The sequence below is a fragment of the Malus sylvestris genome, chromosome 8 (assembly GCF_916048215.2).
Source record: "Malus sylvestris chromosome 8, drMalSylv7.2, whole genome shotgun sequence".
Classification (NCBI taxonomy): domain Eukaryota; kingdom Viridiplantae; phylum Streptophyta; class Magnoliopsida; order Rosales; family Rosaceae; genus Malus; species Malus sylvestris.
This window is the reverse complement of record NC_062267.1, coordinates 21,854,370-21,874,348: the sequence shown is the minus strand read 5'-3', so window position 1 is coordinate 21,874,348 and position 19,979 is coordinate 21,854,370. Positions and strand designations below refer to the sequence as shown.

The 19,979-nt window shown below is 38.9% G+C and overlaps 3 protein-coding genes across 4 annotated transcripts; 2 read left to right on the top strand and 1 right to left on the bottom strand.

Moving 5' to 3' along the window:
* The first annotated feature begins 5,184 nt into the window (after nucleotides 1-5,184).
* On the top strand, nucleotides 5,185-8,584 carry LOC126632219 (uncharacterized methyltransferase At1g78140, chloroplastic-like). The gene is made up of 8 exons (XM_050302518.1): nucleotides 5,185-5,464; nucleotides 5,736-5,839; nucleotides 5,942-6,082; nucleotides 6,581-6,665; nucleotides 7,166-7,362; nucleotides 7,460-7,571; nucleotides 8,053-8,160; nucleotides 8,300-8,584. Exons 1-8 carry the CDS (start codon nucleotides 5,285-5,287, stop codon nucleotides 8,438-8,440), a joined length of 1,068 nt encoding a protein of 355 aa, XP_050158475.1. The 5' UTR covers nucleotides 5,185-5,284; the 3' UTR covers nucleotides 8,441-8,584.
* Nucleotides 8,585-12,020: 3,436 nt separating this feature from the next.
* LOC126632220 (uncharacterized methyltransferase At1g78140, chloroplastic-like) lies at nucleotides 12,021-15,472 on the top strand. 2 transcript variants are annotated; one of them, XM_050302521.1, is made up of 8 exons: nucleotides 12,021-12,364; nucleotides 12,636-12,739; nucleotides 12,847-12,966; nucleotides 13,462-13,546; nucleotides 14,067-14,263; nucleotides 14,408-14,519; nucleotides 14,901-15,008; nucleotides 15,151-15,472. In XM_050302521.1, exons 1-8 carry the CDS (start codon nucleotides 12,185-12,187, stop codon nucleotides 15,289-15,291), a joined length of 1,047 nt encoding a protein of 348 aa, XP_050158478.1. In that variant the 5' UTR covers nucleotides 12,021-12,184; the 3' UTR covers nucleotides 15,292-15,472. The 2 variants fall into 2 exon arrangements, with proteins under 2 accessions (XP_050158478.1, XP_050158477.1); XM_050302520.1 differs by having other exon boundaries at nucleotides 12,022-12,364; nucleotides 12,826-12,966.
* On the bottom strand, nucleotides 15,403-18,870 carry LOC126632218 (uncharacterized). The gene is made up of 3 exons (XM_050302517.1): nucleotides 18,381-18,870; nucleotides 16,341-17,092; nucleotides 15,403-16,200 (listed from the first exon to the last, which is right to left on the bottom strand). Exons 1-3 carry the CDS (start codon nucleotides 18,666-18,668, stop codon nucleotides 15,672-15,674), a joined length of 1,569 nt encoding a protein of 522 aa, XP_050158474.1. The 5' UTR covers nucleotides 18,669-18,870; the 3' UTR covers nucleotides 15,403-15,671.
* Between the last annotated feature and the right edge of the window lie 1,109 nt (nucleotides 18,871-19,979).

The following is a 19,979-nucleotide window of genomic DNA, read 5'->3' as shown; positions in this document are numbered from 1 at the left end:
CTTAGTGGATTTCTCACAGCTGCCTACGCGAGCAGTCTCCTCATTCCCAGTAGGCGAATCAGTCTCAGTAGCATAAGGAATGGGCATTGGCACTACTTTAGCAGCAGAGTCCACCTTATCGCTCTTCATAATAGCAAGCCTCTCCGAAGGTGAACCGGACTTAGCTCCCAACAGACGTCTTGGTACAAAATTCGGCACTAAGGGAATGATAGGACCCTTTATGCCGAACAATCCTATCAGCAATCGTACTAGCCATTCTTGACATGGCAAGCGCCACATGCTCAGATCTAGCAGCCTTATTTTTCATCCCCTTGGAAAAAGTCAAGTCAATCACAAGCCTCGAGGCAGTCGGCGAACCCACACGAGCAGCGAAAGAAATCTTTGGTTTTTTCTCAGCCGGCATTTCTTAAGCAGGCAGGGAAGATCCATTTTCCCACCTTCACTTGCAGCAGGATCTACAACATTGATTGGGCGAGCCAATGCATCCGCCTTGATCTTATTCACCTCCTCTTTTGGGAGCAGCCCATGTTTCTCCTGACGAAGAGAGTTAAAGTAGCCAACGCCATTCGTGGTACCTAGCAGGGGAGTTCAACCCAACATTCCAGCAGCTCATGAGGCCCGCAACCTCTTCATTTCTCTCAATCACCGGCCTAGCTCGCATCATGTCCAAAAGCCTAAAAGGACATGAACCATGTAGCTCGCCTAGTACTGCGTCCCAACGCCACAATCCGCAGCCTCGGCCACAAAAGTTTCCCTTGGCTCTAGCCAAGCCAAACAGCCTAAGCAGTGGCCCTTGCCATAATGCCTCATCGGCCCATGCCGAGCTGACTCCTGGCTCCTGCTAGCCGACGTGCCGTACCACCCCGACGACTGCCACACATAGCATTATCTAAGAAGAAGACAAGAAAAAATTAAATTTTTCTTACATCGGTGCGGCACGGAGAAGACGAAGAAATCAATGAAAGACGGTCATTTGCACGGGCAAGATGTAGAAGATTGCTAAAAGAGGGGGAATAAATATCCTCTAAGCTCTCTCTCTCTTGTAGGGTAGAATAAATCGCTCTCCAAAGTTCATTTAACAACCCTTAAATAGGCTTTGAGAGAAATTTATTTCCCTTTCCTAGAAGGATCTAATTTCCTATTAAAAAGAGAATCTACATCAAAATAGGAAGTAGTCCTAAGTTTCCTAAAGCAAGAAGATCTCTACACCTACTGCCCTTCTGTGCAAGTAGTCCAACAGGTGTGGGGGCATTTGTGGAGCCAAAAATATTCACTAGGCGACACGTGGACTTTTGGACAAAAGAGGATAAAAATACCCTTGAGGCATACCAGGATTCCTACACGCAAGCAACGGGCAATCATCTTTCAATCAAGTCAAAAGTGCCCAAAATAGGTAACAATTTAAAGCCTACGTGGGACGGGACGGGACGGAACGGGACGAGGCGTTCCGTCCCGCGTTTGGTGCGCCAAAAATGGGTGGAACGGGCTGTTCCACGGGACAGATTTTGGGTGTTTTTGCGTCCCACCTCCCCCCTGGAACGGGTTTGTTCCACGTCTGTGGAACACAATGTTTTACCATTTTAAGACAAATATATCCCATGTCTTTTTCAAAAATTACACCTTCGTTCCGTCCCGTCCCGTCTGCGTACCAAACGCACCCTAAGGTAATCCCCAAAATCTAATTTATTCTATATGTTTATATTCCATTATTTAGCTAATAAATTAGCTAAATAATATATTCCTTTCATATTTCCTAAAATTGACTAATTAAGGGATTAATTACCTAATCAATCCCTTAATTATCAAATCAAACCACCAAATTATAACCAAAAAACATACCAAAGGCCGGTTACCCACTAGGGCCGGCCATGCCTTTTATTTTCTACTTTTTGCTACCGTTTTCTTTCCCTTTTATGAAATTCAAATAGCTAGTTAATTAGGTTATTATTATTTGCTAATTAACTAGCCAATTATTTCCATAACTCCCCAAAATAACTAGCCCATTATCTCCATAACCCCCCAAAATAAATCATCCTTGGCTTAAAGGCTGGCCATCCCTTCCTCTCCTACAAATTGGTTCCCATTTTAACCAAACACTAATTCCAATTCTCTTACAAAAAATCCCAAATGCTCTAAACACTATTTCTCTCTAAAATTCTAACTTTGGCATCGGAGGTTCTTCGGCCAAAGCCCCCTCATTCATCGTGGGCGCGTGAGGCTTTCGGCCTTAACCTAAGGTGCTAGTTGTTTTGTAGGTGCAAAATCGTCCAAGATCGAGGAGGAAGAAATTTGCATCCACAACTTAGGCATCACAGAGTGGTCGGCTAGTAAATTGTTGTCACCACTTAGAGCAACTCCACCCAAAAAAATTGCTTGGGCTTTTAGACCATCTCCAAAGGAGATGCCAAAAATGTCACTAATAGGATTTTTACCTTCTACGCAAATAGGGTTAAAATCATACAAAATACTTGGAAGAATACAAGGTTATTGTAGTATAGATGCTCATGGAAGGTCGTTCTCCTCAATGACTATTTGAATAACTTATGTAGAAACAATTCCTAATTTAACTACTTAAAACTAAAAATTGAGAAAGGTGATTTTGAATTTAGGTAATATTAAAAAAGATTTTTAATTAAAAACAAATAATAAATTTGCCCACAACTAATATGATAAAAATAAAATAGTTTTAAATACCAATTTATAAAAACACTAGGGTTCCACCATCACCTAGCAATCCTATGAATTCCTACCAATTACTTAAGATCTACACATGCCACTTTGAAGGTTAGATTTTCCTAATTTATATTCTACTTGGAACCTTCAACATACAAGGTATATCTAATATGCAACCCGTCAAGACGTTCGGATCAAATCTGAACATGAAAGACTCATTATACTTTATGAAAACCTTTTGAAAAACCATGCAACCCTAAGACGTCGTGTTCATCTTAATTGAAATTACAATTATTAATCACAAGAAGCCAGCGCCAATTTCAGGGAACATTCCGACCAAAATTGCATCAAATTACTTTTCTAAAGATCATAATGGTGATCAGGCATTAAGACAATTAGATAGTTTTAATCACGATGATTAATAATTCTAAGTATGCATGCAATCAATCATAAGCAATTAAATAAAAATTACATATTCATGCTAAGGCTCAAGGCTCCGCCCTAGCAAAACAAATTAGTTACGCAAATTCATAATTAAAATCATAAGAAATATTATTATAAAGAAAAAGAATGAAAACACCTTAAAGTAGAAAATCTTCAAGAACCCTAGCAAAGTTTTCTGTCTTTGAAGTTGAATAAAAGAAAGCTTAGAGAAAAAACTGAGAACAGCAAAGCAATATATGTTGCTATGCCATCGCACAAACCCTAAAATGTAGTCTTTTGTTCCAACTAGGTAACTAAGAATAATAACAAAATATGTTATCTTATAAAATAAAGTCCTAATTAAGTTAGGAGAATCTGCTAAGTACTTATCTAGCCACGTTTTAGCCCCAGATATCCTTCAAATCTGACCCATGATAGCTTGTTTTGAAGATCAGGATGTTTTGAACACATCTCCAGAAGGCAACAAACCCATCCGAGGTCATCTTGGGCTCTAAAAACGCAATTCAAGCCCAAAACGTCACTATTCCAGCACTACGCATCGCTCCTTTATTTTATTGCCAAAAAATTACTGCTAGGTGGAAAAATTCCAAATTTTGATACGATCAAGCCAAGTGACTCACGAACGTCCTTCAACTAGAATTACTCCAAAATTCATCTATTTGACCATGTTTTGCTCCAAAGGAAATCGAAAGTCCTATATTGAAAATACAATTCAAAGTATCAAAATTCTTTCAAAATATTAACCAAAATATACTAATAATATGGTTAAATATATAATATAAAATCTACTCATGAGTCACATAGACTTATAACGATAATAAATGATGTACCATTTATTCCAACCGAGATGTCAAAGATGATATGGAAAAGAAGGCTAAACTTACATAGACAAAGAGATGTCAAATTTGAAGCTACCTTCAAATTTGATTTTTGCTATTTCCAAAGGCATTCCATTTGTCTTATCTTAAATGTTAGCATATTTAAGTATTATTATATTATTTTTAACCAACAACAACCTAACTTTTATTATTTTTGTTAAAAAAAAACATAAATGAAGCAATAAATTTTGGCATACCAGGTGGAAGTAAAATATTGACAATATATCAAATTGTCAAGTCAACCATTTTAAATTTGATGTTTTGAAATTGACGTCTTATTTGGAGAGGCTCTTAGGCTATCTAACCCCCCAAGCTCCCCAAAACCACTCCAGCCTTACCCAATCAACTAGGTTCTAGGGAAACCTGACTCACCACATGAGTTAGAATAGCCCAACATGCTGATTGAGTGGATCTGACATCAACGAATCTGACATCAGCGACGATTATTTTTTTTGTTCCAGGTGCGTAGCTTTCACATGCGGAGGAAGGAGAGTGAGCCGACCAAAAGCAGGCGTTGGGGCCCACTAGCAAGCGCATTTAGATCCAATTCCAATGGCTAGGACACTTGTCCAAACCTAGGCCGTTAGATGTATAATCAATGGACCAGGTTTTTCCAACTTTTAGAAAAAAATAAGAAAATAAAATTCAAAGTTACTGTTGGATGGCGTGGCACAATTTGGGTTGTTGGATGCAAAAAATAAAATGTGATCCAACGGTCTATATTAATGAAGTTCAAGCAGTCATGCCTTCTCCTTTTTACTGTAGCCCGACCGATTGGGCATTGACTAGAGCTCATTTTGTTGATTTTGGTGGGTTAACTTGAATCACCCAATCCCCAAAATAATTGGGTGGGATGGACTTGCTCTTAAGAAAAAACATAGAGTACTTGCACAAATCAAGCGTAATGATATTCTAAAATTCATACATCTAATTCTACTTAGTAGAATAAACCTTTGTTATTGTTTTAGTGTTTAATCGAGCCACTCAGTTTTCCCACCACCGCTCATTCGGCATTGGATATTTCTAGCATATGGATCTATTATCCCAAGCGTACAGTATCAAAGTAAAATAATCCAGACGAGACCAGCAGCCCTGCTAAATAATCTTGGACTTTTGTCGGCACATGCTAATTATCTTTCCCAAATCCGAACAAACAAAAACAAAAGCTGTAATAATTCCCACCAAATTAATAAAAAATATAAAAAAATCGAAAGTTGCAATAATAGTGCACAAAGAGTGAGTGGCCATTCACAGTCAGAGCCACCACCACACACCAAAACAGAGCGATCATGGAGACGGTGGTCGGCAACCTCTGCTCCCCGTTTCTTCTGAGTCAACTCGGTAATTCAAGGCCTTGTCTTCTCAAGCTCAGGACTTCTGCTGCTTCACGGGTTTTCAAGCGCTGTTTCGCGGCGGCAATCAAAGTTCGAGCTGCTGCTTCGGGTGCCCTCGTCGAAGTCGAGCCAACCGTACGTTGCATTTAGCTTATTTTCTTGCTTTATTTCATCAATTCAATTCATCGATTCAGTTCATGGAATAGAAAATTGCAAACCCAATTGTAGTTTTGTCTGTTTGGTTGCCGAGAAACGGTAGGGAAAAGGAAAAGTTCAGAGCTTTTATTTTCCTAGTACTATATTGCCTTCAGTAAGAGTTAAAATCTTTTGGACAACCTTAATCTTGATTGATTTAATGTTTATTTTTGAGATTAAGGTTTGAAATTGTTTGCTTCATAAACAATAGGAACCAATTGTGGTGCAAAATGATGGCATCAGCAGCAACAACATTTTAGCTTGTCCGATATGCTACGATCCATTTTCAAGTTCCGGTGATCCGGGCTTATCTGTGTAAGCTATATTTAGGATTACCTTGAGGTTGCATTGTATAATTTTGATTCGGTTTTCGTTATTTTTGTTTTCGATGATTTTGGGAGTGGCATGCTTTTGCAGTGAGTCTGCTTCTGGGTCTAGTTTTCAATGTGGCACTTGTAAGAAGACATACTTTGGCAACGAAACACATATTGACCTGACAACAGCAAGCGGCACCAAGGACTATGGTGAATCAATGCCCGTTACCACAGAAATGTTTAGGTATTGGAATTGTACTTAGCTTTAATTGTACAACCCATATGTGGTAATCATATGGTTTTGATATGAATTTTAAATGGGGATGGTGAATAAACAAGGCCGAAGTAGAGTCAACGTGAATCCTTTTAGTTTCTCCATCTCTTTGAATATATCTCGCATAGGAATAACAAAAATAGGCTCTAGTTATGGGCTTATGGTGCAGAATAACATCTGATGTTTAGTATATTGATCTTTTACGGCTTGATTTGGTACATATGTTTGGAGATTATGTATCTTCTTTGACTCTTATTATGTGAATGAAATTCTTTCTGTTCTCATAGGCGGTTGCGGTGAACATTATTACTTTATCCTCTGTGGCATAGATGAGGCATGAACCTAGTTGAACTGATTGCATCTACCACATTACAATTTTCAAAGCATTACCAGTAGTACTTCCTAATACCTCATGAATATGTTGATATGCATCTTTGTATAGCGTCTATTGACTTTTTGTTACATCAGGACTCCATTGGTATCGTACCTCTATGAGAGGGGCTGGCGTCAAAGCTTTACTGTATGGGGTGGATTTCCTGGCCCAGAGAAAGAGGTAAGATGATCAATTACTTTATTTCAGATTTTATCAAACGTCCTTTCTAAATTTCAAAAGATAGTATTTGATAGGTTGTGTTGTAATGCATACTGTCATACAACCTTTAGAAAGTTGCGAAGTGTGCCAACGGACAATATTTCATATAATATTGGGGTTTTGGACAGGGAACGACATAGTCCATTTTGTTTGGTTACATATGAATTATGAAGTGAAATTTTCTAGTAAAGTATTTTATTTTGGGCCTAAGTTAGTATGGTATTTACTTAAACTAAGAAGCTCCACCGCCAATGAAAAACAGATAGAATCATTGTGTTGAACTAAGTGCTCTATTCTGATCACGGCATTGAAAAACAGATAGAACCATTGTGTTGCTGCCAAATATGCAATGTAGTTGTCTGAACAACTGAAAAAACAGTCATGTTTTACCAGTGTGCACTCAATTTGTCTTGCCAAAGGAGGTTGTTGAGTTGCTAACCGCAGCATAGTTTTGACTGCAGTTTGAGTTGACTAAGGATTTCTTAAAGCCAGTCTTGGGTGGTGGAAATATCATTGATGCAAGTTGTGGGAGTGGGATGTTTTCTAGACTTTTCGCTAAGAGTGGATTGTTTTCTCTTGTTGTTGCTTTGGACTACTCAGAGAACATGTTGAAGGAGTGCTATGGATTCATTCAGCAGGAGGAGAACTTCCCCAAAGAGTACAGAACTTTGAATTTTTCATTCAAATTTAGATGATAAATCTGAGTTTAATATACTTTCCATTATTTGCCTGATTAAGTTTTTTTATTTTATTAGGAACATGATCCTGGTCAGAGCTGATATTTCTCGGCTTCCCTTTGCTACTGGTTCTGTGGATGCAGTGCATGCTGGTGCTGCCATACATTGTTGGCCTTCACCATCAACAGCTGTAAGTAGTTATATATACGGTGTTAGAGCTAACTGTGCTGTTTTCTTTGACTACCTGTAAGGCTTAAATCTTAACGTATTAGCAGTGGTGAAAAGTCCTTGATGCTAATAAATTTGTCTCCTAATAAGTTAATGAAACATTTTGCATTATGAGCACATTTTAACAACATACCTTTAAGATTTCTTAAAGAAAAATAAGAAATAGCTAACCTTGCCTTGGGAACAAAAACATAGTATTTGACTATTTGTTGCGTGTTTTAATTTTTCTGATACTCTGGTACAGAAATTTGTTAGTAATTTCATATTCCTCCGTTCCTCGCTGATTTAGTAGTTATCTCCAAATCGGCGTGGATTGATTATAAATGTGCTTATATTGGTGCAGATGTAATATTATCTGGTAGAACCAAATGTGTTTTCTCCCCAGTTTTCCGATTTTAGTTTAACCTGGTAGTTTCTCCTGAGTAATTACTGTGGTTTTGAAGGTTGCTGAAATTAGTCGAGTCCTGCGACCTGGGGGGGTGTTTGTTGCATCTACTTACATACTCGATGGGCCTTTTTCGCTCATCCCATTTCTAAGGAACATAACACAGGTACATCTTTTCCACTCCAACGTTTCATTGTTGCAGCTTTGGGATTCCGCTGAATGTGCGTTATGTAGTGAATGGTTTGGGACTACGACTTTTTATCTCAATCTCTCTGGGGGTTGATTTTATGTCTCTTGTTTCGTAGAGAACAAAGCAAATATCGGGCGGCCAAGTCTTCACATCAGAAAGTGAATTAGAAGACATCTGTCAAGCTTGTGGACTAGTAGGTTTTACAAAAGTGAGGAATAGGCTTTTTGTGATGATTTCTGCCACAAAACCAACTTAATTTATTATTCTTGGTCCGCAAGCAATCTCCCCTGCTTTGTATAGGGTTGTGCTGGGAGTAAGCATTCGAATTTGTTCCTATGTAAAGAAACATAAATATGTCAAATGAGTGGTGAAAAAGCACTTCAGTGCCTATTTACAAAAATGAGGGGATATTCAAAATTGCATTAACCATATAGGTATTAAGTTAATGAGTCATACAATGAAGCTTTGGGGGAGACGAGTACAAGATGGCTCACAATTTTTTTCAACAAAGACGTTGAAAATGAAGAAGGTGCCAAATGAGTGGTGAAAAATCATTTTGGTGTCTATTTACTAAAAAAGGCAACATACGTGCCTGTCTCTCTCCCAAAAACCCCTAAACTTCTAAAACCCTCCTTGCTGTCGGCCTTGGGCTCCGGCTTAGGGTCAGTGGCAGCCCAGTGCCTTCCTCTCCTCACCCTCCTCCCTCCCCATTTTCCACCCTTTTGTTTCCTCCCTTTCTCACTATCTCTCCCTTTTTTTTCAGCCTCCTCATCTTTCCATTTCTTCCACCCTGTTCTTTTGGTTTCCACCCTTTCCTCCGATTTCCCCCACTTATTCCCTTCCAAGCACCTTTCTTCCCCCCTTACCCCCACCAACCCCTTTGCTTCCCCCTTTCAAGCTTTTCTTTACTTTCCTTTTTCTCCTCCTCTGTTTCCGTTTTTTTTCCTGCACTACTCTACTTTTGCTTTACTTTGGCTTTTCTTGAGCTCTGTCTCAATTCCTTGGGCTTTGTCACAATTTCCCTGAGTTTGTCTCACATCGGGGCCTTTATGCACTTCTCTTTCTTCGATGCTTCTTTCCATCGCATGTCCTCAAGTACCAACCATTGCTACTTGGCCTAGGTGCTTCTCCTCGACGGTGCGCTCGGGTTTTCTATGGTTGTTAAAGTGCATTTAGCACTATTTGGTAGGATTACAGAACCGTTCACTGCGCGGGTGGCTCGCTCACCCCCATTTTTCGTTGATTCAGTTGTTCTGTTTGGTTCTTTCTCTTGGTGATAGTGGCCTTGCAATGAAGGCTCGTCGATTGACTTGGTGGTGGATGTTGGTTTCCTCTCATTTTTACTTTTGGGCTCTCTTCTCCTTGTACTAGTCTTGTATTTAATGAAAGTAACTTAGTTTGACAAAAAAAAAAAGGTCGACATACAAAACTGCATTAACTATATGGGTATTAAGTTAATGAGTCGTACAATGAAGTTTTGGGAAAGATTAATTGAGCATAGACGCAAGAGGGCACACGTAGAGATGGCAATTCAACCGTTAAACACGATAACCATGGATAACTGTCCGAATGGGGCGGATTTGGGTATGAACATCTAGGTACTTTTTAGATAAGGGGAAAAACTGTGAATAGCTTATCATGAACATCTCCAAAATGTATTGTTGTGATTTTGAAGATTTGGATGTGGATATTAAGTAATATAATTATTATCTATTAAAATATAATGTGTCAGTTGAACAAATAATTTTTTTTGCATAAACATAAAAGGCTATACCCGTTAACCGATGAGGAATTCGTTACCCGATGAGTATAGTTATGGATAATCTCCAATGGTTAATTTGCAATTATGAATATTTAATTTTTGTGGTTATAAGGATTGGATATGGCATTTCGTTCCCAACCCGAACCATTGTCATCCAAAGACACGAGTCTCAGACAATCAATTCGAGTTCATGTCATGGCATCCATTATGGAGGCAAAATATGTCTTACAAAGATCGATAGATTGATATAAAGATATGCAAAAGGATTTGCACATGATCTTTATAGACCTAGAATACGCGTATGATATGGTCATAAGAGAAATTTTTTGGAGGATTCTAGAGAAGAAAGGAGTACGAGTAGCATTATTCAAACAATAAAGGATATGTATGATAGAGCAAGACTCAGCTATAAATTCTTACCTTTTTTCATTGGTAATGGATGAGTTAACGGTGTAGAGTAAATGTGAAGTTTAACCTTTGGCGGGAAGTGTTGGAATCTAAATGCTTCGCCTATGTAGGTCAAAATAGAGTTTATGGAGCGCAAGTTCAGTGGGATGAGGTCCAAATGAGATTTGGGGTGAGGATTAGGGATCGGGAAGTATAAAAAAGTGAGCACTTTCATTATCTTGGATCTATCTTGCAAAAGAACGGGGAATTGGATAAAGATCTAAACCATAAAATACAAGTTGGATGAAGTGTAAGAGTGCATAGGGTGTATTGTACAATCATTGTATGACACTAAATGTCAAGCAAAATTTTTGTCGTATGGCAATAAGGCTTACAATACTTTATTGCACGGAATGTTGATCGGTCAAGCATAATATTTCGTTGGATGTGTGGGCATACGAGAATGACAAAATTAAGAACGAGATCCAAAGTAAAGTACGAGTGACCGCATTTGAAGATAAGATAAGAGAAAGTAGGTTAAGGTTGTTTGGACATATGAAACAAAGACTCACATATGCTCCGGTGAGAAAAAGTGATTATGTAATAGAACCTTAGGGTGAAAAGCGTTGAGGAAAACTTGGAAATAGACTTTAGAGCAACTCCAACCAACTAAGGCAATTATTTCCTCGGCTATCGAGTAAAGGCAATTACTGTCTTGGTGAACAGTAAATCACCAAGTGCATCTCCACCCCGTAAAATAAATTGTATGGGCTATTGAGCAAATGTAATTACTGCCTTAGCGAATAGTAATTGGCTGAGTGCTTTTCCACCCTATAAAGAAATTGCCGGGGCAATTGACTTTAACTGGCTAAGTGCTTCTCCATCCCATATTGTGCCACGTGGGCCATAATAGTTAATTACTGTTTTTTTTCTTCAGATTTTTCTTTCTTTGAAGAAAAAAAACATTTTTGTTGAAAAATCTGAACGTAAGATAGAATGACTGGGACGTGAGAGCATCTGCAGCGCGAGCCCAATGGCTACATGGTTGATCAATCCACTCACGCTTGAAGCCCACCCGCCTAACGCAAAAAAATTAAAACATGGGTGACATCACTTTGTCATCACACTGCCTTAGGCGTTGAGTTGGGCAATTTGTCCCGATTGAGTAGTCATGGCTTCTCCTTTTTATTGTAGTCCGACTTATTTGGCATTGGCTGGAGCTCATTTTATTGGTTTTGGTTGGTTGAATCACCCAATCCCCTAGCAGTTGGGAGGGAAGAACTTGCTTTTAAGAAGAAAAAAACTTAAAGTACTTGAAGCTCAAAAGATTTGATGCAAAATCAAGCACAGTAACATTTAAAATTTAAGGAAAACTAATGAAAAGAGCTTGAAAACTTTGAGTTTTAATGATAAGGACAAAATAAAGGGTAAAGTGAATAGTACCAGGATTGACTTTTTAGTGTAAAAATGTGGTTTTTCGTTAAAGTGAACATTACCAGGAACTTTTCGTTAAAATTACTTAAAATTTATACAACTGATTCTACATAATAAAATAAGACTTTGTTGTTGTTACAGTGTTTAGATTGCCACTCAGATTCCCTACCGACTACCAACGCTCATTCGGCATATGGATCTGTTGTCCTGACGGTCCATCATCAAAGTAAAATAATCCAGACGATCCTGGGCTTTTGTCGGCTCATGCTAATCATCTTTCCCAAATTCGAACAAACAAAACCAAAAGCCGTAATAATTCCAACCAAATTAACAAAAATTAAAAATTAAACAAAATCGAAAGTTGTAACATTAGTACTCAGACTCGGAGTCACCACCACAAACCAAAACAGAGCGATCATGAAGACGGTGGTCGGCAACCTCTGCTCACCGTTTCTTCTGAGTCAACTCGGTAATTCGAGGCCTTGTCTTCTAAAGCTCAGGACTTCTGCCGCTTCACCGCTTTTCAAGCGCTCTTTCGCGGCGGCAATCAAAGTTCGAGCTGCTGCTTACTCCGCCGTCGTCGGAGTCGAGCCAACCGTACGTTGCATTTAGCTTGTTTTCTTGCTTTATTTCATCATTTCAATTCATCGAATCAGTTCATGGAATAGAAAATTGAAAACCCAATTGTAGTTTTGTCTGTTTGGTTGCCGATAAACGGTAGGAAAGAGGAAAAGTTTGGAGCTTTTATTTTCCTGGTACTATATTGCCTTCAGTAAGAGTTGAAATCTTTTGAAAAGCCTTAATTTTGATTGAGTTAATGTTTATTTTTGAGATTAAGGTTTGAAATTGCTTGCTTCATGAACAATAGGAACCAGTTGTGGTGCAAAATGATGGCATCAGCAGCAACAACATTTTAGCTTGTCCGATATGCTACGATCCATTTTCAAGTTCCGGTGATCCAGGCTTATCTGTGTAAGCTATATTTATAATTACTTGAGGTTGCATTGTATAATTTTGATTCGCTTTTCGTTCATTTTGGGAGTGGCATGCTTTTGCAGTGAGTCTGTTTCTGGGTCTAGTTTTCAATGTAGGACTTGTAAGAAGACTTACTTTGGCAACGAAACACATATTGACCTGACAACAGCAAGTGGCGCAAAGGACTATGGGGAATCAAAGCCCGTTTCCACAGAAATGTTTAGGTATTGAAATTGTATTTAGCTTTAATTGTACAAATCATATGCGGTAATCATTTGGTTTTGCAATGAATTTTAAATGGGGATGGTGAATAAACATGGCCGAAGTAGAGTCGGGCCTGAATCCTTTTAGTTTCTCCATCTCTTTGAATATATCTCGCATAGTAAAAACAAAATTAGGCTTTAGTTATGGGCTTATGGTGCAGAATAACATCTGATGTTTAGTCTATTGATCTTTTGCCGCTTGATTTGGTACATATGTTAGGAGATCATGTATCTTCTTTGACTCTTATTATGTGAATGAGATTCTTTCTGTTCTCATAGACCCGTTGTGGTCAACTTTATTCTCTCTGGCATAGATGAGGCATGAACCTAGTTGAACTGATTGCATCTACCACATTACAATTTTCAAAGCATTACCAATAGTACTTCCTAATACCTCATGAATATGTTGAAACTATGCATCTCTATATGTTGATTAGTGACTTTTTGTTGCATCAGGACTCCATTGGTATCGTACCTCTATGAGAGGGGTTGGCGTCAAAGCTTTACTGTATGGGGTGGATTTCCTGGCCCAGAGAAAGAGGTAAGATGATCAGTTACTTTATTTCAGATTTTATCATCTCAATGGCTTATCAAATGTCCTTTCTAAATTTCAAAATAGAGTATTTGATAGGTTGCGTTGTAACTCATACTGTCATACAACCTTTAGAAAGTTGCGAAGTGTGCCGACGGACAATATTTCATATAATATTGGAGTTTTGGACAGGGAACGACATAGTCCATTTCGTTCGGTTACATATGAATTATGAAGTGAAAATCAATTTTCTATTGAAGTATTTTATTTCGGGCCTAAGGATAGTATTTACTTAAATTAAGAAGCTCCACTGCCAATGATCGCCAGTTAACGTTTCTCTCGAAAAGAAAAGAAAGGGTAGAAAAAGTGCTCTATTCTGATCACGGCATCGAAAAACAGATAAAATCATTGTGTTGCAATGTAGTTGTTTGAAAAACTGAAAAAACAGTCATATTTTACCAGTGTGTACTCATTTGTCTTGCCAAAGGAGGTTGTTGAGTTGCTAACCGCGGCATATTTTTTATTGCAGTTTGAGTTGATTAAGGATATCTTAAAGCCAGTCTTGGGTGGTGGAAATATCATTGATGCAAGTTGTGGGAGTGGGATGTTTTCTAGACTTTTCGCTAAGAGCGGATTATTTTCTCTTGTTGTTGCCTTGGACTACTCAGAGAACATGTTGAAAGAGTGCTATGGATTCATTCAGCAGGAGGATAACTTTCCCAAAGAGTACAGAACCTTGAAATTTTCATTCAAATTTAGATGATAAAGCTCAAAGTTTAAAATTCCATCCGGTTTGAACTTCTTAGGGATGTTTCAGAAATTTTGTTATCAATTTTGTTTTTTGCCTGATTAAGTTTGTTTTTTTATTAGGAACATGATCCTGGTCAGAGCTGATATTTCTAGGCTTCCCTTTGCTACTAGTTCTGTCGATGCAGTGCATGCTGGTGCTGCCATACACTGTTGGCCTTCACCATCATCAGCTGTACGTGTGTGTGTGTGTGTGTGTGTGTGTATACGGTGTTAGAGCTAACCGTGCTGCTTGTTTTGACTACCTGTAAGGCACAAATCTTAACGTATTAGCAGCGGTGAAAAGTATTTACATGTCCTTGATGCTAATAAATTTGTCTCTAATAAGTTAATGAAACATTTTTCATTTTGGGCACATTCAACTACATACCTTTAAGATTTCTTGAAGAAAAATAAGAAAATAGCCAGCCTTGCTTTGGAGGAAGATGTAATATTATCTGTGCAGATGTAATATTAACATTATCTGGTAGAACCAAATGTGTTTTCTCCCCAGTTTTCCAGTTTTAGTTTAACCTGGTAGTTTCTCCTGAGTAATTTGGTAGCTGTGGTTTTGAAGGTTGCTGAAATTAGTCGAGTCCTGCGACCCGGCGGGGTGTTTGTTGCAACCACTTTCATATGGGACGGGCCTTTTTCGCTCATCCCATTTCAAAGGAACATAGCACAGGTACATCGGTTCCACTCCAAAGTTTGATTGTTGCAGATTTGGGATTCCGCTGAATGTGTGTTATGTGGTGAATGGTTTGGAATTACGACTCTATTTTATCTCACTCTCACTGGGTGTTGATTTTATGTCTTTTGTTTCGTAGAGAACAAAGCAAATGTCGGGCAACCAACTCTTCACGTCAGAAAGTGAATTACAAGATATCTGCCAAGCATGTGGACTGGTAGGTTTTACCAAAGTGAGGAATGGGCGTTTTGTGATGATTTCTGCCACAAAACCCATTTAATTAATTACAGTATTCTTGTGCCACAAGCAATCTCCCCTGCTTTGTATAGGGTTGGTTTGGGAGTAAGCATTCGAATTTGTTCCTATGTAAAGAAACATAAATATGTCTTGATTCACCATGAATGCTTGTGTTTCATCTCGTTATCAATTTGTTATATCACATACGCAAAATTGACGTGGTATGACCGTTTTATCCAAATATTTCTCTCGAGAAAGTAAGAGGATACAAAGGAAAGAAAGCTAACAAAGAAAACAAAGAACCTTTCTCTAGCTCATTTTCCGGTCGGGGGTCAAAACAGGACGGGTACCATTCTTCTGCACATTTATAGTATTTGGATGTGCATAAATGAAGTTGTAGTGTTCAGTGAGATTCCGGTTTGATTACTCCCGGCTCATATTGGCAAACGTTAACTGGCGGTACAGCAGTGTCTGTTCATCGGTATCGGAACCAGCAGCATCCTCACCCTCATACTCCACATCAATGACAGTTTCATCATTCACATACAGCTCTTCCGACTCTGGAAACCGAGCACGTGAATATTCTTCTCCAGCAGGCGAATCTTCTAATTCTATTTGTTGCATCTCTGCTTCGATTAAAACCTCCATCCGAGCCCGCTCCCTATCTCTTGGGTAGGTACAGTATAGGAATGAGTAGATGACACAACAGAGAGCCATTGGAATTCCTATTGCTGTGTATAGTGCTTTTGCCAACGACAAAGCATTCCCTCTGTCCGTGGTAATCTCTTCAGATGCACTGGACCCTTGACGAACTGGCTTATAACCATACATGTGTTGAGCCAATATCCCAACTACTGGAGGAGCGAATGATGAGAGTATGGACTCGAATGACCTGTCCAAAGCATATACATTTGTTCGCGATCTCTCAGGAACTATCTCCGCAAAAATGGGACTGCATGGACCATGACATCAAATTTAACACATTAGTCATTTCAATTTACTTTCTGCAAAAGAGTAAGGGACATTAAAGACAGACAGAACTACGAAATATAAATCTAATCTATATGTCGAAAAGAAATTTCAAAGACTTACTTGTTTGTAGCCGGAGCATTCCATGAAATAAAGAATCCCATGAAGAACAACATGAAACCATGGATGACAGGCGTAGATGGATCCACAGGTAATGCAAGCAGAAGAACTGCTGCAAGAGGAATGGCAGTTGCGGAGCTTATTTGTGCTAGTATAATCCTTCCTGCATTTGGAAGACGTGTGGAAAGGATATCTCCCATTTTACCTCCAAACAAGCCACCAAGGGAACTTCCAATCACGAACAAGGCGATGAGGAAAGCCGATTTCCCATGAGAGAAGCCAGTGAGTTCCAACCACATGGGTGCAAATGACAATGCTGACCAGGGAAACGAACCAGTAACGCCCTGCGCCACAATAATCTGGAAAGAAGGAATTTTAACAACCGACCTAGCTTCAAGGGCCAGTTCCTTCACTTGTGAACACAAGGAACTACTGGAATTCTGACTGCTATCTTTTGTTTCGCCATCTGGAAAGTGTGGGTCAGTAGCATACAGACGGACTAAAACACCAACTAAAACACTAATTAATCCAACAAGGTGAAAGGAAATTCTCCATCCAGGGATACCCATGACTGTTATTGGAGCTATTAATATCGAACAAAGGCCACCAATTATCGAACCAACATTGCCAGTTAGTTGAAGCCATCCAAAAGCCATACCGCGGTTGTTGTCATCAGTTGAGTCAGCTACAAGGGACTGCATAGCCGGAGCAACTAGAGCAAGGCCAATCCCATTCAAAGCTCTGGATATAGCCACCTGATCAATAAAAGCTGAAGGACTTCAAAGTGGATATAACAAGCTGGAATCGCGCTCAACTTAATGAAACTTCTGTCCTTTTGTTTTGATAACTTTAGTAAATAACTCCCTTTCTAATCGATTAAGTTCAAATACATGCATTGTAAAATGACAATTATAATAAATTAACTTGGCAAAGCCCTATTTCATAACAAACACTTTACTTTTCTATCTTCTGTGACAAGATTTTATACCGATATAACTTATTCACATGCACGTCCTTTGGGCTGTTCTTTTCTGATTTGATAAGTACCGAATAAGAGGCGGGATAGAAGTGAAACTGTCAATATCGGTTATGCATGACAATAAGGAAGTAACACTTTGGGTATCATTTTAACAAAAAAAATATAAACTTTACCAACGAATCCTCTTTTATCATGTCAATATATCCAAAATCTGAGCCAAAGAATCAAGCTCCCACCAAATTTTAAACTCCTCTTGGGCTCAACTTATGCGTTCATTTCTACAAGGCTTTTACTTGTTTCAAAAGAAACAAATTTTGATTGCACATCTATATATTTGAGTTAACTCAAAAACACAAGCATTGCATCTGAGTTCAACTATTGAAACCATACCTATATATTTGAGTTACCCAGAGAACACATGCATTGCATCCGAGTTCAACTATTGATACCATAATTTCTATGAAAAGACCAATATCACCAAATCTCACTGTCTCTGCTAGAACGGCCAAATATGTCCGTTAAGTGAAATTCATCCACCACAACCACTCAATCACACTCAAACCAAAATTTAAATCACCTACTTGCGTAGGTAATGTACACCATTCATTTAGCTAGAAACCGAAGCAACAAGCAACCATTATGTTTAAATTCCTTTTATTTGCCTCCCTAAGCTTTTCAAGCAGTTCTTCACTTATAACTAACATAGAAATATACTAGAAGTTGTAGAAGTTGACACAAAACATCCCCAAACTCTTTGCTCCAAGTTCGATTATTCGATCATACTAGTATCTCATGCATTTATATACTCTCTCAACAGTTGTTCTAAATTCGAAAAAAAAAGAACCCATACTACTATAAATAGCAATCCAAGTCTAATCTTCAACAGTCACATCAAACCACCATTACTGGAAAACCCAATCCACAACTCCACAAATTGAAATCACAATCAGCAGCTACGACCCAATAAAGACACTAACTTTCTGCTTGGCAACCGAGAAAATTTCAGAAACAAAACAAAACCCAAGACGGGGGATGCCAAACAGAACCAATTCTGTCCAAGTTACCTCGGTGAAAGTGGAGGAAAACGCGACGAGAAAAGTAGCGGCGGCCCAGAGGAAGGCGCCCAAGGCAATGACGTGGGCACGGTTGTGGCGCACGGCCAGGTACGCCGCAATTGGGTAGCAAGCGGACTGCACAATGGACCGGAAGAGCGTGAGCGAGCCGAGCCCGGTCGGGTCGGTGTGGAGAGCGGCGCCGACCTCCTTGTAGACGCCCGGCAGCAACGACTCGTCGGCTCGCTCCATGATACCGGCCAAGTTGACCAGAACCAGAGTCAAAGCCTCCGCCTTCATTTTCCGATTTCCTTGGGATCTCTTGGATATTAATTTTTCTTGGTTTTGGAAATAAATTCGCAGAAATTCAGAGAAAAATGCTGAGAACTGAAGTTGATGTTTTACATTTCGGAGTTTTGTGACGAGGGCGGGGGACGACCGACGGACAAGTCCACGGCGTGCCTTTGGGGCAAGAGGGTGACTGACACGTTGCAGGTTTGTGAGGGGGATTCAACTTGTGCCAGCTGGACATGTCGTGTCAACCGCTCTTCGGCGGGCTTCGGCTGTGAAATTTGTACACTTTGAATTTGGCATTTGGGTTTCCTATCTCTTTCTCTGCTTGAGCTTTGTTTTTTTTTCTCTTTTTTTTTTTTTAATTTTTTTTAATTTTTTATCAAACAATAGATTTTATTTGATTCGATGTTAGATTAAGGGTTTAAATTCATGGCTTATTGCGTTATGCAATGATTCAACACTTTTCGACTACTGTGGTAAAATGTTACTTGCCTGCTTAGGCTTCGGTTGACATTTTTTGAATATTGTGTAGGTCGATTAGGTTAGAATGGGCTTTGGGTTTAAATAGATGGGTGACACTTATTTGGGTTTCCCAACCTAAAAAAGGGCCCAAAGTTGAAATCTTTTTCTTTTTCTTCTAGTACAAATTTTGGCTAAGTCACACGACATGCCATCATTTATTAAAATTGAACTTCAGACTTCTCACACAAGTGAAAACATTGAAAAGACAATTTATTATCAAATATTAAAAGTAGTAGTACACTGTTGATAGTAGTACACTCTTGAGGTCTCTCGGCTTCTCTCTCCCTCTCTGTATTATACGAGTGAATGTGCTTGGAGGTTCCTTCAATTTGTGCCGCTGGTGTCCTTATTATGTTGCCTTCTTTACTTCCTTTTATCTGACGCAACAAGGAGATTAATACCAATCCTTGTGGCACACATTATGAGCACTAATTTGGATTAGGAAATTAGAGCAGCACCGCCCCACCAATTAGATTAGAAACCTGGGCTTGCCAATTTACACAATTTAGACTATTTTGCGCTGCCCCATATCCCAATATTAGACTGACTTGCACAAGTCCAGCAAACCTCACGCAGCCCATCTCATGAATTCCTTTGTTTTCTCGTATATTAACCATGAAATTCATGTTTTGTTCTCAAATCATATTTTCTGCAAAACTCCAACAGAAATCATAACTAAATAATAGGCAAAAGAGGTAGAAAGTATATGTAAAATCAACCTAACATGCACAGAAAAGTTTACTTAAATATTATATTTATGAATATATGCATAGAAAGCTAAAAGCTTAAACCCAC